The 22,436-nt window shown below is 46.1% G+C and overlaps 1 protein-coding gene across 3 annotated transcripts; it reads right to left on the bottom strand.

Annotated features, from left to right (window-relative positions):
- Window positions 1-13,639: 13,639 nt before the first annotated feature.
- Gjb1 (gap junction protein, beta 1) lies at window positions 13,640-21,571 on the bottom strand. 3 transcript variants are annotated; one of them, XM_017601945.3, is made up of 3 exons: window positions 21,503-21,551; window positions 15,449-15,564; window positions 13,640-15,111 (listed from the first exon to the last, which is right to left on the bottom strand). In XM_017601945.3, exon 3 carries the CDS (start codon window positions 15,093-15,095, stop codon window positions 14,244-14,246), a length of 852 nt encoding a protein of 283 aa, XP_017457434.1. In that variant the 5' UTR covers window positions 15,096-15,111; window positions 15,449-15,564; window positions 21,503-21,551; the 3' UTR covers window positions 13,640-14,243. The 3 variants fall into 3 exon arrangements, with proteins under 3 accessions (XP_017457434.1, NP_058947.1, XP_008771477.1); NM_017251.2 differs by lacking the exon at window positions 15,449-15,564 and having other exon boundaries at window positions 21,503-21,571; XM_008773255.4 differs by lacking the exons at window positions 15,449-15,564; window positions 21,503-21,551 and adding an exon at window positions 18,810-21,046.
- Window positions 21,572-22,436: the final 865 nt, after the last annotated feature.

Below are 22,436 nucleotides of genomic sequence, written 5' to 3'. Positions count from 1 at the left end.
GTCAGACCCTCCGAAGCTGGAATTACAAGCTGTTGTGACCTGCCCAAAAATGAGTGCTGGGGACTGAATTTGGGGCTTCTGGAAGGGCAGCAAGTAAGCACTCTTAACCACTGAGCCATCTTTTAGCCCCACCATGACTTCATGTGTTTTTTTTTTTTTTTTTCGGAGCTGGGGACCGAACCCAGGGCCTTGCGCTTCTTGGCAAGCGCTCTACCACTGAGCTAAATCCCCAACCCCATGACTTCATGTTTTGACTGTTTGAGACAAGGTCTCACTAGGTAATCCCTGGTTGGCCTAGAAAGAAATATGTAGACCAGTCTGGCCTCGAACTCAGAGACCCACCTGCTTTTTAGTGCTGGGATTAAAGGTGTGGCCTGGTGTCTTCATGTTTTAAGGTGACAGACATATGTGGATGAGATGCATGAGGACAGGTCACTAAGGAAACCTGATGGCCAGTCCAGAAGGAATATATGGCCCAGAAGTAGGTAATGGTCTTTGCCTTCAGTACCTGGCTAGCTGGAATTCCAGTTCCACAGCTGGACCCCTCTTTCCTAGCTGAGAGATAGGATTAGTAGTTTGTTCTACATGGGCCTGTTTCCTCATCTGTAAAATGGGAACATCATGGTGCTTACCAAAAGGAAGGGTGAAGATTAGAGGAGATGATGTTTAACATAGAGCCTGGCACAGAACAAGCACTTTAATAAGAATTAAGTCTTGATCTATCTATATCTATATCTATATCTATATCTATATCTATATCTATATCCATATCCATATCCATATCCATATCTATATCTATATCTATATCTATATCTATATCTATATCTATATCTATATCTATATCTATATCTATATCTATACCTTATCAGCTAGGACAGTATGGCTACAGTAGAAAAGGGAGAGGCAGAAGAAAGGGATTTGACAAAGACTTGAAGAGAAGTACCAGCTGCGTGTGTCTGTCAGGCAAATTGCCTATATTGCTGTGGGAAATGAGTTCAGGTTCTCCCAGGTACTTTTGTCGGAGATGGCAAGCGGCAAGGCTACTGAGGATGAAACCTAGGACCTCGTACGAGCCAGCTGCTCCTCTCCCCGCTCCATTATCCTCAGCCGCCTGCTCCCACTTCCCTCCCTGCCTGCCCCTATTAACCTTTGTGTTGACAGAGAGTCTTACTAAGTTAGCCCAGGCCAGTCTTTCTTGAACTCATCAGCCTAGGTATCTGGGGAATTAAAGGCTTTGTCCCTTCGAGGGAGGTCAATGGGGAATCAGAAAAGACAAGAGGGAGGCTGGAGGTAAAGCTCAGTAGTAGAGCCCTTGATTAGCATGAGTAAGGGCTAGGTTCCTTCCCCAGCATGGGGGTGAGAGGGCAGAAAAGCAAAAGAGGGATCTTAAAAGGTCATTACTGGGTTGAGGAGAGAAAGGATGAATTTCAAAAGATTAGCTTGAGAGAAGGCGGGGATGGGGGTGGGGGAGTGGGAGGTGGGGGTTAAGAGCACTGGCTGCTCTTTTAGAGAGGGGAGGATCAATTTCCACTTTGCAACAACCTTTCGACTCCAATTCTAGGGGATCTGAGGCCCTCTTCTGGCCTCAGAAGATACTAGGCATGAACATGGTGCACCTATGTGCAGCCAAAAACACCCATACACATAAAAATACAGTAAAAGTAAAGTAAAAGGCTTATCTTAACTTAGACCTGTAAAGGTTGGGATTTTGAATAAATGTCTCTCTTCCCCTTCTCAGCATCCCTGATTGCCTCCCTTGAGATGGACAATTTCTGCATCCCAGAATGGCATCTTTCTGCATCCTGGACGATCTTATCATATCTCTCTTGAATTCGGGCAATCATGCACACATTTTCTTTTCCAGCAGGTTACTACTTAGGGATACTTTACAATAGCGAACTCTGTGTGCCACCTGCCACACACTGCTGTGCCTCCTCAAGCATCAAAGATTGATTTCTTTGGGACAGAGGCAATAGTGCAAAAAGGTTCTGACTGGTAGAGTACTTGCGCAACATGTATAATCCTTTGGGGTCCATCTTCAGCACCCCTTCTCTCCCTAAAATGGATTTATAGAAAGGAAATAGTGCAAACTTGGGCTTGGGATAGCCCACAGCTTTGTTGCCAACATTACATCAGAATAGTGTCTTGCTATAGCTCAGGTTGTCGGTAAACACCTTGATCTTCTACCTTAGCCTCCTGAGAGCTAGGATTATACACAGGCTGCCCCGGTTTCAATTCTAGTTCCACAGTCTTGAACTTTGCGACCTTTTGATTGGTTGTTTTTAACAAGGTCTCACTGTGTGGCCCTGGCTGGAACTTGGAGGTAGATCAGGTTTTCCTTGAATTTATAGATATTTACCTGCTACTTCCGCCCTAGAACTGGGATTAAAGGGTATGTCACTATGCCCAGTTTAAACTGTGTAACCTTAGACAATATTACTTAATCTTTCTGAGCCACCATTTCTTTTATCTACATGTATTGGGATAGCAATAGCTATGTTGCCAGTATGGGAGCTCTGAGATTGTGTATATCAATGCTTAGTTTAATACCGAATATAGGGGGCTGGGGATTTAGCTCAGTGGTAGAGTGCTTACCTAGGAAGCGCAAGGCCCTGGGTTCGGTCCCCAGCTCCGAAAAAAAGAACCCAAAAAAAAAAATACCGAATATGGCGCAGACTTACATGCTGATGTCCTTTTTCTGTTTTGTTTTTGTCTTTGAGACAGGGTCCTTTTGTAGACTGGGTTGGCCTCTAACTCAGAGATCCTCCTGCCTCTGCCTCCTGAGTGTTGTGATTAAAGGCTTGTGCATATCTTAGTTTATTTTGTGTGAGTCTCCATGTGTCATGTACTTTGGGAAGTTGATTCTCTTCCACCATGTGTGTCCCAGGGATGGAGCTCAGTTTGAGGCTGGGCAGCAAGCATCTTTACCTGCTAAGCCACTTTACCAGTACTCATTCTTCTAATCTGCCAAAGTCATTACTTTCTTTCTTTGTTTTTTTGTAAGATTTGTTTATTGGGGGCTGGAGAGATGGCTCAGTGGTTGGTTAAGAGCACTGACTGCTCTTTCAGAGGTCCAGAGTTCAAATCCCAGCAACCACATGGTGGCTCACAACCATCTGTAATGAGACCTGATGCCCTCTTCTGGTGTGTTACCCACATACATGAAATAAGTAAATAAATCTTTTTTAAAAAAATTCTTTAACTAAATGAGTACACTGCAGCTGACTTCAGACACACCAGAAGAGGGATCAGATCTCATTACAGATGGTTGTGAGCCACCAGGTGGTTTCTGGGAATTGAACTCAGGACTTCTGGAAGAGCAGTCAGTGCTCTTAACCACTGAGCCATCTCTCCAGCCCTCCTTTGTATTTTAAGATGATATTTTTTACATTTATCTATTGTGTGTGCTTGTATAATTGTGGATTCATATTTGATACAGAGTATCTGTGGAGGTCAGAGAATAACGTGGTGTGGAGGATTTTGTTTTTTTTTTGTGGGAGTTGGTTGCTATGTTTATTTTTGAGACCAAGTCTGATGTATTCCAGGCTGATTTCAAACTACATAACATAAAATGGCCTTGAACTTCTGATCCACCTGCTTAAACCTCCCAAGTGCTAGGATTATAGACAGACACCACAATGCCCTGTTAATTGGCCCTGGGGTTTGAACACAGTATTTTGGGTATATGAGGCAACATGATTGAGCTATATCCTCAGTCCTTTTTGTTTAGTGACAGAGTTTTATTTAAAAATATTACATTTAGGGCTGGAGAGATGGCTCAGTGGTTAAGAGCACTGGTTGCTCTTCCAGAGGTCCTGAGTTCAATTCCCAGCAACCACATGGTGGCTCACACCATCTGTAATGAGACCCGATGCCCTCTTCTGGTGTGTCTGAAGACAGCTACAGTGTATTCATTAAATAAAATAAATAAATCTTTAAAATAAACTAAGTTTTTAAAAAATATTACATTTATTTGTGTGGGGGGATTGCAGATTGTGCCACAATGTTTGTGGAAGTCAGAAGACAACTTGTAGGTATCAGATATCTTCTTTCTGCCATGTGGGCAAGTCCCTTTATCCTCTGGACCATCCTGACAGCATGATCTTATGGAACTGAGGCTAGTTTTGAACTTCTGATCCTCATTTCTACATTCCAAGTTCTGGAAGTATAGTCTTCTGCAAGCAGATGCAGCTTCTTCTTCCTCTGCCTCCTTTTAAAGATAGGATTTTGTTATATATCCCTGACTGACCTGAAACTCACTATATAGCCCAGGCTGTCTGTAAACTTTCAACAATACTTCCATTTCTACCTCTCAAATGCTGACATTACAGGTGTGCCTTCCCACTCCAGGCTGTTCTAGATATTTTAAAAATATATCAGAAATAGTTATGGGATATCATTATCCTATCCTTCTATGGATCACCAGAACCAAACTCTCCTATACAATTCTATTTTGATACTGGTTACTTAACCTCTCTTTCAGTCTCTACTGTCTTCTGTTCTGTCTCTAGTGACCACCATTCTACTCTCTTCCATCTAAATCACTTCTAAATCTGGTAACAAAGTTTCAGACTATATAATAATTGGGTCGCATTACTCTCATGGAAATTACATTAAGAATTATAGCCAAAGGCTAAGGATGTAATTCAGATGCTAATGTGTTTGTCCGGCATTATAGGTGTTATGGCATATATGGTCTTCTCTAAGAGTGACCTCCCAAACTCCTTAAGCCAGAAGGTATACGACTCAACACAGTTGCAGGAAGTTCCTGAAACTGACCAGAATGACTAGGTCCTTCCCTCACAAGAGTAAACAATAAAGGCTGCTGAAAGTCATTCCCACACAAACAAAGTTACAAAAAAGACTCTGAGAACACACCAGCTGCCTGGAAAAGACTAAGGTTAACTGAGTCACATGGGAAGAGGGCACTCTCTGATCTGTTGAACTGCCTGCAGGATGTACTCCATGTTCCCAGCTTTTGTGAGCTGTCATTGGTGCTGGGCTTTGGTCATTTCTGCATCCATCCATAAGTAACTAACCTTTTACCCACATTCCTGTAAATAGCCCTAATAATATTCATTAGTTCATTAAGTTGAACTTTGATGGTGTCTGACATGATGGTGTCTGACACTTTGGTCTGTCGTGGGGTCCCTGTCTGAGGTAAATAGATAATGTGTGTTGCATCTCCCCGTGTCTTAGTCACTGTTTATTTTTGTGAAGAGACACCATGACCAAGGCAACTTTTGTAAAAGAATGCATTTAATCTAGCAATTAATTCTATGCTTATAATTTCAGAGGTTTAGTACTTTTTGTTTGTTTCTCGGGGTTTTTGTTGAAGTTTCTCTATGTAACAGCCCTGGTTGTCCTGGAACTTGCTTTGTAGACCAGGCTAGCCTGGAACTCACAGAGATCCTCCTGCCTCTGCCTCCTGGGTAGTGGGATTAAAGGTGCACATCACCACCATCCTGAAGTTTAGTTATTTTTCATCATGGCAGAGAACATGGTTGCAGACATGGTGCTGGAACAGTAGCTGAGAGTTGTAGCCTGACAGGGAGGGGGAGGGGAGAAGGAGGTATAGACTAGACCTGGCATGAGCTTTTGAAAACTGAAAGCCCTCCCCCAGCAACACGTTTCCTCCAACGAGGTTACACCTCTTAATCCTTCTAATCTTTTCAAAGAGTTCCACTTCCTGGTAACTACACATTCAAATATATGAACCTATGGGGGCTGTTTTTATTCAAACCTGAGGAAAAATTTTGTCACACAACAACATGAAACCCTAGGTTTCCAGTACCACATAGGAGTGGGTGTGGTAGTACAGGCCTGTAATCAATCATTCTGGAGGCAAAGACTGGAGGAAGAGAAATTGAAGACCATCTTTGGCTACACAGGGAGTTTGAAGGCAGCCTTGGGTACATGAGACCCCTGCTTCTCATAAGTAAGTAAATACTTTGCCTTGTCTACATAGAGATTTCCTGGTCAGCCAGAGCAACATAGTAAGACCTTGTCTCAAAAACACTAAACTAAACTAAAATATAAAATATATTAAATAATTAATTTAAAAGAATTATAACACCCCACTCATCCTATATACTTATACATACATATGTGATCCTGTATACCACTACATATGTATGCAAATAAACATGTAGACTTGCCTCTACACATGTGGCTGTTGACAAGAAGACAGTCCAGAAAGCTTGTTTAAAAAGAAAAAGAAAAAGCAGGGGGCTAAAGAGACTACTTACTGTTGCTTTTGCCAAAAACTGGTTTCAATTCACAGCATTCACATGGTGGTTCACTGCCATCCATAACTCTAGCTTCAGGGGATACATTGCACTTTTTCTGAACTCCATGAATACCAGGCATGCACATGGTGCACATATATGTACACAAACAAAACACTTAAACACATACAAAAAGTTAAGTTAAAAAAAGTTAAAGTGTGGTGGGGGAGGACTGGAGAGATGGCTCAGTGGTTAAGGATAGTATTCTGCTCTTGCAGAAGACCCAGGTTCAGTTCCCAGGACCCACATGGCAGCTCACAAGATCTGATGCCCTCTTCTGGTCTCTGGCACCAAGGACAAACGTGATATACATACATACATACATACATACATACATACATACATACGTACATACACACACACACACACACACATGCAGGCAAAACTCTCATACATAAAAAGTAGTTTTTAAAAGGAAAAAAAAAAGCATGGCCCAGAAAAAGCATGGTGGCAGAAACTTTTATAAATCATAACCTGCCTTGGAGCTGTCGTGAACCTGTGTAGAAGATTTTGAAGGCACAGAGTGGCTCTATGGTGAACTCACACAGGCAGGAAGTGACGGAATCATTAGGGAGCACTAACTTTCCACAGACGATAGCTGCAATGGAGAACAGTCTGTTATCTTCTGTCAATTCCCTTTCTTCCTTAAGTCCACTGTCAAAGCATCCTGTGTTTGTGTTTTCTTCCACACCTTAGCTTCAGCTTCTGTCTTACATTTTATTTGCGCGCGCATGCGCGCATGTGTTGTGTGTGTGTGTGTGTGTGTGTGTGTGTGTGTGTGTGTGTACATGCGAAGGTCAGAGAACAACTTGCAGACAAGTTGTTGGTCTCTTGCACCATGTGTGTTCTACCCAGTGTCAAACTCAGGTTTTTAGGTTTGGTGTCTGGTACCTGTACCCACAGAACCATCTTTCTGGCCTAGCTCACCTTCATCTTTTAAATATCTATCTATCTATCTATCTATCTATCTATCTATCTATCTATCTATCTATCTATCATGTGTGTGCCTTAGTGTATGCATGTGCACACATGTGTGCAGGAGCCTGAGAATGCCGGAGAATGCTGGAAGAGGGCATAGAATTTCTTGGAATTGAGGTTACCAGCAGTTGTGTACTGTCATATGGGTTCTGGGAACCGAACCTGGGTCTTCTGCAAGAGCAGTGAATGCTCTTAACCATTGAACCATCTCTCCAGTGCCAACTTTAATACAACTATTTGTGCAGAGTTCTACACTGACCCAGTTCTCCATAGTCTGTGTACAATCAGGACTGTGCAGGTGTCAATCTAATAAGGGGCGTAACTTTTAACCTTAGGAAGGTTTGTATGTGTGATAGCCAAGAATCCATTCTCCTGAACAAACTGATGTAAACTTGAATGAGACCAGTTATTGACCAGCCCCAAGCCCTTTTCAACATTTAAGGTGCCAGCCATTCTGCTATAGCACCAGACTCCAAACCCACATAGGCTCTGCTCTAACCACAGTCTGCAGACTCTGTCAAGACTCAGCCTTTGCCATGTCTGCAGTGCTGTCACTTCCACAGGTTAGGAAGCACCCACTATGGGTTAGGCTTGTGTAACTGTCCTTCTTTTTAAAGATTTTTTACTTATTTCTTTCATGTATGTGAGTACACTGTCGCTGTCTTCAGACACACCAGAAGAGGGCATCGGATCCCATTACAGATGGTTGTGAGTCACCATGTGGTTGCTGGGATTTGAACTCAGGACCTCTGGAAGAGCAGTCAGTGCTCTTAACCACTGAGCCATCTCTCCAGCCTGCAACTGTCCATCTTATTAGGACATACACTTTACATACATTGCAACACACCATGGGAATTCAGAGAGGATGCTGACAGAATGTGATGGTGACAGTCTGTAATCCCAATACTCTATAGGTTAGGACACAAGGATCAGTGTTGAAGGCCAGCCCATCTCAATCTACCCCCACCTGCTAAAAATATTCACAGTAATAACAAAACAAAAACAGAATACAAGAGAATACTTACTTTGATTTATTTTTGTCTGTTCATTTCTTGATGTGCAAATTGAACCCAAGGCCCTATACAGCCCCAGGCAGATGCCCTGACCTCAGCTTCTCTCCCAGGCCTTGCTTCTGGCCTTTCTCTTCCTAAGTCCACTCTCCACTTGCAGTGTGCCTACTAGAGTGAACTTACAAATGTACTCTGAAGTTACACTCCTGTTCAAAATGTTTTCCCCTCCCTATAGATGGTCTTTCTCCTTTATCATATTTTATTTATTTCGTGCACTGTGTGTACGTGCATATATGTGTGGGTGCCTATATGCCATGGCACGGGTGTGGAGGTCAGAGGACTTGAAAGAGTTGTTTCTTTTCCTCCACCATGTGAGTACCAGGGACATTTGGTCCTCAGGCTTGGCAGTAGACACCTTTACCTGCTGCGCCATCTCACCTGTTCCCTTTCCTTTTCTTCTTTCTTTGCCTTCTCCTCTTTACTTCTCTTCTCTGTTCTTTTCTTTTTGAGACAGAGTATCAGAAAGCCCAGGCTAACCTCAAACTTAACTTGTAGATGAGGCTGGCCTTGAACTCCTGAGTCTCAAATCCATAACTCCAGCATTCTGGAATTATTGGCAGGTACCAGCACGCCCAGTTTTGGGCAGTTCTGGGTATAAATCCGGGGCTTTATATAGCTTAATCTACATTGAACTAAATCCACTGATCAGACCCCCCCTTTTGGTATTTTGAGAAAAGGTCCATGTAACCCAGCTGACCTCAAACTGCGGATGACCTGGAACTCATGATCTTCCATTCACTGTCCAGCTCTTATAGATATTCTTACAGTGTTTTAGAAGGATTTATTTATGTATTTTGCTTGAGTGTGTGTGCCTAAGTACCACATGTGTGCCTGGTACCCATGGAAGTCAGAAGAGTGTCTTGGATTTCCTTGAACTGGAGTTGTAGACACTCGTGAGATGTCATGTGGGTGCTGGAAATTGAACCTAGGTCCTATGCAAAGCGAGTAGCCACCTCTCCGGCTCTCTTACGGGTATTGCTTTTGGTTTTGTTGTTGTTTTTTTTTTTTTCTGAGACAGGATTTCTCTGTGTAGCCCTGGCTGTCCTGGAACTCACTCTGGAGATCAGGTTGGCCTCAAACTCACAGAAATCCACCTGCCTTCCCAGTGCTCTAGGATTAAAGGGGTGCAACACCATACCCGGATCTCTTAAAGATATTCTTAACTTCTTAAAGACACACATAAAGCTTGCCATAACCAAGCCATAGTTTCTCTTTCCGCCCCCCCTGTAGCCATTCCATTCCATGAATCCTTCTTGACAGATTGATTCTGAGGACACAAAGCCTTTCAGATGTCTGCCTCCTGCTTTGCTCCCCCTCACTTCAATGCCCCAATTCTTTCTTTGCTTGCTAGTATAGGTTCAGCCTGGCCTATTCTCAAAGGGAGCCCAGATCAGCAGAATTGAACGCTACAAGCCAGATCTGGCATTTAAATATTGTAGAATCAGTAAACGAAGTGAGTCTTCCCCTCCAGCCCCCACTGAGTGTGCCCAGGCTATCTGATTGAGCATCTGAGCCAGTTTGTGGTTGCCATGCCAATTCTCTATGGATACTGCAGCTTGCTCTGTAATCTCAACTCAGTTAGCTGATGCTTTGACTACTACTCTCTGTCGTTCAGCGAGCCTCCCTCCACGAACTGTCTTTCCCCTGCAGCTGTTGGCATCTCCGCACACAGACACCTCTGAACGATCATACATCCCCCTGCCTCCCACCCCACAAACAGCAGACTGAGAGTGTGCCAGAACTGTCTGCTCCTTGGCCTTTCTTGTCCCCAAGTTTGATCCCTTGTATATTGACCCTTCAATGGTCATGTTCAAGTTTGCAAAATCTCTTGGACTTTGTTGTTTGGACTGCTGCCTACTCCATCAAGAAGCCTGACTTTTGCCAAGATTTTGTTTTTCTTTCAGACAGGGTCCTTGATAAGTAGCCCAGCCATGAAACCCCACTCCCCCCCCCCCAGCTCAGCCTCCAGGGTGCTGAGATTGTAAATGGGTGCCTAACCTGACCTTTACTGTCAAATTCTCCTCCTTCTTCTTCTTTGGGCCAGCATCTCTGTAAGCCCAGTTGTCCTGGAACTTACTATGTAGACCAGGCTGGCCTCGAATTCACAGAAATCCACCTGTCCCTGCTACCTGTATACTAGGATTGAAGGAGTGCACCATCATGCCTCACTAATAGAGTCAATTCTTTACTGAAGCTTCATCCCTGTAGGACTTGATTTACTGCCCTCTGGGTCCTGGAGAGTTCTAGTACACTTTAAAGCCCCTGGTGAGTACCTATGAAAACATCTTACATTTACAACTTATTTCTTTTTTTTTTTCTGATGCAGCTCACACTGGCCTCGAACTCCCTGTTTAGCCAAGGCTGGCCTTGCACTCCTGCCTCCATCTTCTAAGTGCTGAGATCACAGGTGTGTGCCACCATGCCTAACTCCTTGCCTTTATAATTATTGTTATTTAAATGTTTTTATCTTTATTTCATGTATATTGAGGTTTTTGCCTGCATGCATGTCTGTGAGGGTGTCTAGCCCCTGGAACTGGAGTTACAGACAGATTGTTAGCCACAAATAGTTGTGGGGAATTGAACCCGGGTGCTGTGGAAGAGCAGCCAGTGCTCTTGACCACTGAGCCATCTCTCTAGCGCCATCATTAGCTTTATAATTTATAATCAGTTTTTGAACATCACTGCTTTGATTCCCAGAGAAGCCCTGAAGAAGACAGAGAAATTATTATGTAGCCTCTACTTACAATGCTGAGACCTGGACAGATTAAGGTTAAAGTTTTGAAGGGGCCATCAGGGCCAAATCTATCTCCTTACTCCAATACACACACACACACACACACACACACACACACACACACACACTCTCTCTCTCTCTCTCTCTCTCTCTCTCTCTCTCTCTCTCTTCCCTCTCCTCTCCTCTCCTCTCCTCTCCTCTCCTCTCCTCCCCTCTCCTCTCCTCTCCTCTCCTCCCCTCTCCTCTCCTCTCCTCTCCAGCTTGCTCAGAATATCACACGGAGGTGCATACTAAGCCCTCAGTACATTTCCCTCAAATGAAAATGTCAGTCCTGAGGCAGCCTTTCCTGCTACCTCTTTGAGACTTTGCCTCCATGGAGTGCCCCTCAAGGTTCCTTCAGACACTTTCTACCTCATTAGCAGGACACAAGAATTATGTGTCCTATCCTCTCTCTGGCTCCCAATGACTGATAGTTCTGTTGTCCCACGTTTACCCCGGCCTTTCACCGCTTTTATCCTTGATCTGGAATTGGAGTATTTTTGTGTGTGGCGGGGAGGGGAGTGGACCCTCTCTATCTAGCCCTAGCTATTCTGAAACTGTCTATATAGAGTGGGCTAGCCTTGAACTCATACAAATGTTCTTACCTCTGCCTCTCAAGTGCTGAGATTAAAGGTTTGTGCCACTGCTTGGAACTATAATCTTCTGAAAACAGTAGATTTCTGAGATGACATGCACTTGGGATGAGGGTAGAAGGTTCCCTCAAGGTTAATTAATTGTGTTTTGGGGATGGGATCCAGGGCAATTAGGAACCCACTCCACTTACTAACTGAGCTACACACCAAGCCCCAGGATTTTGAAAAAGAAAATCTTGGGCTGGAGAGATGGCTCAGTGGTTAGGAGCACTGACTGCTCTTCCAGAGGTCCTGAGTTCAATTCCCAGCAAACACATGGTGGCTCACAACCATCTGTAATGGGGATCCGATGCCCTCTTCTGGTGTGTCTGAAGACAGCCACAGTGTACTGATATATAGTAAATAAATCTTTAAAAAGATTTATTCCATGCAGTCTTCCTTTTGAGCCATTTAACAATCCCGTTACCCACTCAAAGTCACCATGGCTAAAAATGATGATGCACAAAAGAGTCTGAAACAGGAGACCTGACTCTTACAGCAGCAAACGTCTTGCACTTTTGCTGCTGGTGTCAGTCAAAGAAAAAGCTGGCCATTAAAAAAAAAAGAAGGCTAATTTGATGTCACCTTGTGTTTTTAAAAATCAAGGGGGTTGGGGATTTAGCTCAGTGGTACAGCGCTTGCAAGGCCCTGGGTTCGGTCCTCAGCTCTGAAAAAAAGAAAAAAAATTCAAGGAAGCTCTCTAGTGGACAAAGGGGAGATAGTCTATGCTTGGTGTGTGAAGGCAGAGATGGGTTTCCATAGGAAAAGGGTTTTGCAGCCCACTGTCAGTCACATAAGAACCACTTCTCTGTCAGAGTGTAATGTCCCTGTCGAAGGAGAAAGGGAATTTCTCACAGGAAAGGAGTGGTTTGCATAGCCCAAGCTGCCTCTAACCAGGTACCACTACATCCATTTTGTTTCTTTTCCTTTTTTTTATGTTATGCCTTCTCTCAAAAGGAAAAGATTATTCCAGTGGGAAAACTATTCTGATGAGATCACACCTGATTTTCTTCATTTCTGGTACATTTCCTCCACATACTCTGAGAGGGGGTGGGGACAATGTTCCGTCCAGCTCAGGGATGGGGTGGCTAAGGAGGAAAACTTGCTGGAGGGTGGGACTTGGTCCCCGAGGCACTTGTGTGGGTAGTGTCTGTGGCGGAAGGCCCTGTAGGGCTGGGGAGGGGTCCTTTAGAAACACAAGTGTGGGAGGGAGCTGGGAGAGGTACTAGGCCAGCCCTTGTTTACACACAGGGAGAAAGGCTTGGGAAAGGGCACACCTTGCAAACAAGTGACACAACTAGGACTGGACTCTGCTTTGTCAAGTCCCAAGCCTGAGGCTTTTCCTCCAGTAGCTGACACACAGAGGAGGAGTGGCTGGCAAGGAAACGGCTGCTGGACATGGCTGACCTGTGGCAGAGTCCTGGAGAGTCATGTGTTCAGAGAGAAGCAAGGGAGCCAGACTGGGGAGGCAGATGGAATTTGGGGTCCTATACAGAGGAGGGAGAGAAGTCACAGGCTTGCAGGGCATCAGATGCTGAATACCCAGGGAGGAGACAGGTAGCTCTCCGAAGTATAGGGAAGAGCCTAGCTGAGTTAGGCAGGGAAAGCCTCTCTCTCTCTCTCTCTCTCTCTCTCTCTCTCTCTCTCTCTCTCTCTCTCTCTCTCCTGAGAAATTTTTCTAGCATTTTCTGTCTCTCTAGAAGAGGCTGTCATTTATTTTTAAAACCAAAGAAAGGAGGGATGTGAATTAGCTATCCTCACAGCTTCCAGTCACTCTTCCCTCTGCCCTTTTCTTTTCCTGATCAGCAAAATGCCAACCAAGGCCAGCTTACCCTGGGGGAGGTCAGAGAGGAGGGTTCAGGGGAAAGAACTTCAACAAACACTCGAAACATCTCTTCATTTACTGTAAAATCCTGTTTAATGTGTAACATTTTCAGAGAGAGAGGCCTTGGGAACTGGGGACTGGGGGCAGCCCTGACCAACCCCCACTCTGATTTATCTGCCTGCTTCTCCCTCCAGAACTCCCCCACCCTAGATGTGTCCTCCTTTTCCTTGTAGCAGGCAGCAAGGCAAGCTCCCCTCCCTTCTCCATCCACAGTGCAGAGCCCCTCCTCCACTCTGCTTGCTCACAGCCCTCCCCACTGACATGACTCCCAAAGTGGGGTACCTGACAGCATGGGGGTTAAGATTAGTTTCCTAATTGGAAACACCTTCAGAACATCTCATCCCTCATCTCAGGGAGAGGGAAGAGGAAAGGGTATAGGCAGAAAGAATTGCCCACACCCTCAATAACCTTGAGCCCTGGTGCAGAAGTGGCTCCCCACTCCCAAGCCGGCCAGGTCTTTGACAGAAGACTCTCTGAGGAAGGGGAGTAGGGAGGGAGGGAAGGTTTGATGGAGTAATCCCTAGGAGGCAGAGGCCTGCTCACCAGCATAGGAGAAGGAGGGGCAGGCCTGGGTGGGGTGAGGGAGGGGTTGGATGGGAGGTTGCCTGGTACTCGGCATCAGCAGGCTGAGCATCGGTCGCTCTTCTCAGCCAGCCCGGCCCCAGTGCCAGGACTGCGGCGCAGTATGTCTTTCAGAGAGCCATCCTGCTCGCTCAGCAGCTTGTTGATCTCATTCTGCTTGTATTCAGGTGAGAGGCGGTGGCCGAAGCCCGAGCCCTTGCGGGAGGGCGGATTGGAGCGGCGCTGAGCACGGCGGGCACAGGCCCGGATGATGAGGTACACCACCTCCGCCACGTTGAGGATAATGCAGATGCCGGAGGCGGCGAGCATAAAGACAGTGAAGACGGTTTTCTCAGTGGGGCGGGACACGAAGCAGTCCACCGTGTTGGGGCAGGGGAAGGCCTCACACTTGACCAGCCGCACCATGGCATAGCCCGGGTAGAGCAGATAGAAGACATACATGAAGACAGCCTCAAACAGCAGCCGGAACACCACACTGATGACATAGGTCCACCACAGTGTCCCTGAGATGTGCACCTTGTGCCTCTTTACCTCTTCCAGGTGAAGGGGGTCCCCGTGCCCCTCAAGCCGTAGCATTTTCTTTTCTATGTGTTGTTGGTGAGCCACGTGCATTGCCACGAGGAGAGCTGGGGTGGAAACCAAGATGAGTTGCAGGGACCACAGGCGCACATGGGAGATGGGGAAAAAATGGTCATAGCAGACGCTGTTACAGCCCGGCTGGAGGGTGTTACAGATGAAAGAAGACTTCTCATCACCCCACACGCTCTCTGCAGCCACCACCAGCACCATGATTCTGAAGATAAAGATGACGGACAGCCATACTCGGCCAATGGCTGTAGAATGCCGATTCACGCCACTGAGCAAGGTGTATAGACCTGTCCAGTTCATCCTGCCTCATTCACACCTGGGAAACAAGAGGCAGGAAGCAAGCTGTCAGGTTAGGGCAGGAAGCTAGGCATGGTAATGCTGCCTCCCCTGCCCCCATCTCCTCTAAGAGCTGCTGACTGGCAAGCAAGGATGGCCATTGCTTTCCCTCTTGGCGCCAGCCTTTCTTCCTTTGCTTGACTTGACCTCTCTGAGCCCCATCCCCTTTCTTCACATACATCCAGCATTCATTCCTCTTGAGTCCCTTTCTTCCCCAGGCCTAACTTGTTCTGCTATTAGCCCACTCTTCTGGCTCCTCCCCCCGACCCCCAGCTCCTTTGCACCTGACTTATGGCAAACCCAGATAGCCCGGTTACCTCGGGGGAGCGCCTATCCTTGAGGCCACCCAGACAGCTCCCCTATGGTCTCATGTCTGTGTAGGGGGAGTGGTCCCTGTGGTCGCGCCTGCGTCCCAATTCATCGCCTCCCGGTGCTGGAGAGTCATATGCTGCTTTATACCCAGTGTCTGTACAATGGGACCTTTGTGGGGCGCTGAACAACACCCTTTAGAATTCAGATCAAACGCCCTGACTTCCGCCCACCCTACACACAGAGCACTTGTGTCCCAGCGCCGGACACCCAGCCTGCACCCACCTGTTCTGTGCCCGCCCGGTCCATCGCCGCACCCGCCCCATGGCCCCACCAGAATAATGGCTCTGGGGGAGGGAGATAGAACACAGACAGGTGCTCCCAGGACCCCAGGGAGCCAGGATCCTCTGGACTAAGGCTCTGTCCTATATCTCTGCCAGAAACATCAGCAGGAGTTTTCCTAGGCGTAGGTTCCTTTCCGGGGATGGATGAACCAGAAGAGAGGAGACTGGGAGTACCAAGTTTATCAAGCCAGGAGCTGTGCTAATCATTTCCCCATGCAGTCTTCCTTTTGAGCCATTTAACAATCCCGTTACCCACTCAAAGTCACCATGGCTAAAAACGATGAAGCACAAAAGAGTCTAAAACAGAAGACCTGACTCTTACAGCAGCAAATTTCTTGCACTTTTGCTGCTGGTGTCAGCCAAAGAAAAAGCTGGCCATTAAAAAAAGAAAAGAAGGCTAATTTGATGTCACCTTATGTTTTTAAAAATCAAGGAAGCTGTCTAGCTGCAAGCACATTCCAAATCCATCGAATTATGAGTATCTCTCAGTAAAGCTGCAGGAAAGAGACCCTCTCCAGGGCCTTGGCAGGTGGGCACCTGGTGAGGACTAAGCCAAAAAGAGAATGTGATAGTCACCAGGCAAGTAGCAGGTTGGACAATGGACTATGCAAGGGTCATGTAGCTTCTGTTTATATCGGATTGTTACCTAAAGTGACCTTGGGCTAGTTGCTGATTTTTAATGAGCCTGATTGCCCATCCGTTGATGGGGCCATCCCCAGGGTTGCATGGGAGTGGTTGAAGCTCCAGCAGGTGATCAAGGGGTTAAGAGAGGAAGAGGAAGCAATGTTGCCTTAGGCAGCCAAAAGATTTGCCAAGCCCAAGACCTCTCCTTTTCCTCCCCACTACTGTGTGGTTAACCTAGAGTGTCTGATGTAGAGCAGACAGCTTAGTTGCTTCCCTGGCCCCAGTGTCAAGCGCGTTGTAATCTCCTGCTTATGAGCATGCCAATGACTCTAGGGAGGAAATTCTCCTCTCTCCCTTAGGCAGACAAAGAAAGCCTCTCCCCACCTCCCACCACTTCAGCCATTGAAGTTGAAAAGAGGTTTGCTAGCAGCAGCTGAATGAGAGCAGAGCACCTTGTGCCTGGACCTACAGAAATGCAGCAAAATGCAATGCATTTTCTCCCTTACCCAAGGCACCCCTACAACAGGGCGGTGGGTGCAGGAAGAAGCTTTGCAATCAGGTCTGGATGGCTCTCTTGGTTATAGAGGAAAGTGGCAGTGAAATAGTCAGGGGAAATAATTGAGGAGTGAAAGGAAAGCAACAGGAAATCAGGGCAGATGGCACACACCTGTATTCTGACGGGCTGGGGCACGATGGTTAAAGCAGCAGGCTCACTTGAGTGCAGAAGTTTTAGACCACTCTCACCCACTTGTAATCTCAGCATTTGGAAAGTGAGGGGTCAAGAAGTCAGGGGCAGCCTCAGCTATATGATTTCAAGGTCAACCTGGGTTAGATTTGACCCTACCTCAACACACCACACACACACCACACCCCCCCACACACACACTCACTCACACACACACCACACAAACCCAAAAGATAAGAGTTCTAGACTCATCTGTGTGACTTAGTGAGGTTCAATCACAAAAATATAGCGGACAGAAGAAGAGGGGATAGTCTACAGGATATAAGATAAGTCACTTTTCTAAATGATATTTCTTCATTAGTATTTTTTGAAAGCCCTGTCAGGCATGGTAACACACATCTTTAATCTCACCACTTGGGGAGGCAAGGACAGGCAAATCGCTTTGAGTTCAAGGTCAGCCTGGTCCATATAGTGAGTTGTGAACCAGCAAGGGCTACAAAGTGAGACCTCCCTCCCCTGTCTCAAAAAAAAGAGCCAGTTGTAAAAAAAAAAACAATCCACCTTTATCCCTAGCACTGAAGAAGCAGAGGCAGGCAAGATCTCTAGAGTTCAAGGTCTCCCTGGTCTACATCATGAGTTCCAGGACAGCCAGGGCTACATGGAGAGAGAGAGAGAGAAAGAGAGAAATAAGGAAGAAAATGATGTTTTTGCCAATGAGATATAATGAGATATATTAGGCTTCACAAACTGGATGTGGGCTTTGGGTCAGTGGTAGAGGACTTGCTTTGCGTGTATACAGCCCTGGGAGTGGAGAGTAAACTGGGGTAGCAAAGTGGCTCAATAGGTAAGGGTGCTTGCTGTTAAGACTGATGACCAATCTGATACCAGAATCCACATGGTGGGTGGAAGGAGAGAATTGACTCCGGTAAGTTGTTCTCTAGTTTGCACATACAAGCACCTAGTAGTCTTGAATATGTAGTCTCTCCTGTGATCCTAAGGAAGGGGGACATTGAGATGACTCAGCAGGCAAAAGCACTTGTCACGCAAGCCTAATGACCTGAGAAGAAAACCAGCTCCTGAAAGTTGTCCTCTGATTTCCACATGTGCTCCATGACACTAACGTGCTCTAACACTGACACATATAAACATTATAAACACACACACACACACACACACACACACACACACACACACACACACGGGCTAATAATAAATAAGAGGAAAAAATAAAGAACAACCTTGGGAGATAGGGTGTTAATTGTTTTGTTTTTGTTTGTTTTGTTTGTTTGTTTTTTTGCCTCTTGTCACTGAGGAGGAAACTGAGGCAAAAGAAAGGTCATTAATGCCTTTAATCCCAGTACTCAGGAGGCAGAGGCAGGTGGATCTCCGAGTTTGAGACCAGCCTGGTCTACAGAACAAGTTCCAGGGCAGCCAAGGATACACAGACCTTGCCCCCTCCTCCCCCCTCAAAAAAAAAGGAAAAAGAAAAAGAAAGAAAGAAAAGAAAATGGAAAATGAAAAAGAAAAGAAAGAACAAAAAAAAGGTTCCTGAGGGTCATACAGTCACCAAGTGACAGAGATGGGCTTTGAGAAAGGTAAGGTTGATATGAAAGCTCATATTCTTTCTGTAAGTTCTGTGGCCTCAAGAACTCCAAAGCAGACTGAAGGTGTTCTCTCTTTTCTCCTCAGAAGTGCCCCATACACTGTCTGACCAACCTTAAGTTTCTAGGTCCTTCTAAGAAGTTCTTTGCCTCTTTCTTGAGTTTTCTGGGACACGGCCAGTAGCTCCCTTTAGGATCTCTAAGAGCCCTTGTGTGGGCACTGGGATTCAAGTTTTGCTTTGTCTATGTCAACATCAATAGCTAAAGGGCGCATTTTAAAAACATTCAGGGAAGTGACCTGATTTTGAAATCCAAACTGTTTCCCTGACTTTAGGTTAAAGTCCAGATATTGATATGGTTTGAGTTGCACCAGGCATGTTTTGCTCTGTGTTTAATTAGCTAGGGTTTCTGAGGCCTTGACAAGCTTGGGGTTCGGGTTTACACAGCACTTGAACATAGTACAAAAGTAGGAGTTCACGAGCAGTTCTGTAATGCTATCTCCATTTTTCAGACCAGGAAGTTGAGATTCAGAGAGGTTCAGTAACTTGTTTCGCAGACAGTTGCTCTGCTGCCAACTAATAGAATCAAATTCCGAAATGATTTTCCTCAAAGCCTTTGAACAGAGCACGGCTTTTGAAGGCTGCTTTTTAAGGAGTGTTTATTCGGAGACAGGGCACAGAACTCAGCAAAGCTGTACTCCGGTGCAAGTTGGCATGGTGTGTGCATGTATGGTCCATTCATCACCCCAGTCTCCCTTCATGCCCTGTCATTCCTTTCACCTGCGTTTGAATCTTTGTGTTTTGTGGGTTTGGGCAACAAGGCCCTGTTGTGGCTGGATGAGGTTAGACTCAGGCCCAGACACCAGGGTTGAGGGTGTAGCTCGGTTCGTAGAGGGCTTGCGTAGTTATTAACATGCAGCCCTGGGTGCCCAGAAGTCGTACTGCATGTGTTTGCTTTCTGGAGGTGGGAACATGAGGATCAGGAGTTCAAAGTCACTCTCAGCTACATAGTAAGTTTGAGGCCACACTGGGCTATATAATATCCTGCTCAAAAACAAACTAACAAACAATAAAAAGAGGGGAAAAAACCCCAAACTCTATGTGCCATTCCTGACTCACAGGCCACCCATGGTCAGGAAGGGATTGGGGCTTTCTTAGAGACTTCTTTGGAGTTTTTGAATGCTTTCATCAGGTTGGTGTGGTTGAAGCCAGTCTCACCTGGCGCCTTCTCTTCCCTTGCTATCTTCCTGCCTCTACCCTGTGACTGTACAGTACCTTAGGTACTGGCTTACTTTCCACCCTGCCATCTATCCATCTGCTGTGGCCAGGCTTGGTCACCATGACCAGTCTGAGGGATTCACTTTTCTTTCTCCCTCCCCGTGCCGGGCCTCTTCATACCACTTGCTTCTGCTGACCATGCTCCCATCACCAACGCTTCTGCTGACCATGCTCCCATCACCAATGGGATGGTTGCTACTTGTTCCTCCATCATCCACTTCCCTTGCTAGTGTTGTTTGGGCTCATAATGACAGCCACCATTTATAGAATGCCTCCAGTACATCAGGACCTACATGTTCGTGAACTCTCATCCTCTAGACAGCCTTAATCCACACATGTAGCCAGGTTAGTCGATTTCACAAACCTCATGTCTCAAGCCTTCCGAGTACTGGGATAGACATATGCCACCTTGCCTGGAAAATGCTGTAACTTATCATGCATCTGTTAAACATGTACTAAAACTCAGGTTGCAAAGCATATTGGCCCCTTACCAATGGTTTCTGCTCATTAAAATGTCTTGGAGGTTGGGTAGTGGAATCCCAGTACTTGGGAGACAGAGGAAGGCAGATCTCTGAGTTTGAGGCCAGCCTGGTCTACAGAGCGAGTTCCAGGACAGCCAAATCTACAAACAGAAACCCTATCTCAAAACTCAAAATAAAGTAAAATAACAAACTTCTGTTGTGATTGGGCTAGCTTGCACATGCTCTTAATCCTCTGTCTCACTCAGGGGATAGAGGTAAGAGGATCTCTGACTTGAAGCCAGCCTGGTTTTTACAGAAAGTTCCAGGACAGTTAAGGCTACATAATGAGACCCTGTCTCAAAGAAAGAAAGAAAGAAAGAAAGAAAGAAAGAAAGAAAGCAAGCAAACAAATCCTTTTGTGTATATTCTCCTTTCCTTGTCTAATATTCTAAGCCTGTGGGTTCTGACAGCTGGAATGACTGTTTAACAGCTGGGAGACACCTTCCAATACATCCTCAAACCATCAGTTACCCGAAGTTCATCTTGAGCCTGCCTGCTCCCCTCAAGCAAATAGGAAGGCATGCCCCCACATCCTTGGGTCTGTTGGCAAGCTTACACTGGGCACATGCCTGCTTTACCTCATAATCAAGAAAAGAAAGCAGCATCTGGCATTGTCTTAACAGTTTCATGGAACCCTCCCCACCCCACCTCACCCCCACATGCCAAAAAGTATCTCAGAAAGGCAACCTTAGTCACCTTATGCTGAGAGTTCTTCAAGTCTGTCTTCCCAGGAATCTGTCCCATAAGGGCATGAAAAAGAGGCTGAGGAAAAAGAGCGAGAAGAGAAGGAACTTGGTGTCTGAAAGTTGAGAGTTGGAAGCTGAAGAGAGAATTTGAGCAGGCAGGGCACCTGGCAGGTGGGCATCAGAGGGAAGCACAGAAAAGCCCTAAATGGCTGAAGGCTGAAGTCAAGAGAGGGGAAGACCCAGGCCTCTTCCCAGTCAGCATTTCTACCCCAGCACTATAGCAGCCCACCATAACCCCCCACCCTCAGCTTCCAAACTCCTCACCTCCCTGGCACTGCCACACCTGGTTGCAACTGCTTTTTCCCAGGGAATGTATGCAGGCGTGTCTGTCTGTTCAATGCCACTAGGTACTGTCAAAGCCCAGCCCAGGGGAGGGACAAGCAGCCCAGGACCGGAGCTTGACATGGCCCACAGCCCAAGAGGAAGCAGAGAAACATTAACCAGCCCCACCCCCGTTCCACACACAATCATTAAACAAGATTGATCTCTGAGTTCCCAATGGATTTGGATCTAAAGTTCTTGCCCTGTCCCAGAGGAAGAAAAGCATCATTTGTCATTAAAATGCCATATTGGACCTATGTGGGGGTACTGAACTGGATTTGGCTGCTTAACACATCTCAGCTATGCCCAACTCTTGGCCTTCAGTAGACCCACTTTGTGGGCAAGCAGCATAGAGGACTCTGGTGCTGTATGCTATCTCCTCTAGATCCCAGGCTCTAAAACTATGGACAATTGGGAGGACAAAAACACCAGAGGTCAAAATGGGAGAGGGTCTTGCTCCCTACCTATATAGCGATAGCAGGCTATCATTTGCTTTTTCCCCATGTACTTAATCGCTGGAGATAGACTGCAGTCGCAGTCATTCTAGTTACATCCCAGAATCATAAAACTTACTTAAAAAATGTCTTCTACTCTTAGGGCTAAGGCAGTTGATCTGTCATATGTAAGCAGAAACTCTTGGCAATCATTTAGGTAAACAGAATGTCAACCATTAACTGAAGGATCCATCTAGTTTCAAGGTCTCCGTACTGAAGGCTCATTTGAGGACCCTGGTCATTTTGCCACCGGACCACTGAAGAAACAAGCGAAGCCAGAAGAGCAGGTTTACTGCTTTCTCCTTGAGGTCACTGCCACAAATTGAGCCAGGGCCTCAGCTTCCCTCCGCCAAGTCTGAGTTATGCCAGATAAGTCAGCAGAT

The sequence above is a fragment of the Rattus norvegicus genome, chromosome X (assembly GCF_036323735.1).
Source record: "Rattus norvegicus strain BN/NHsdMcwi chromosome X, GRCr8, whole genome shotgun sequence".
Taxonomy (NCBI): Eukaryota; Metazoa; Chordata; class Mammalia; order Rodentia; family Muridae; genus Rattus; species Rattus norvegicus.
This window is presented reverse-complemented; position numbering and strand designations above follow the sequence as displayed.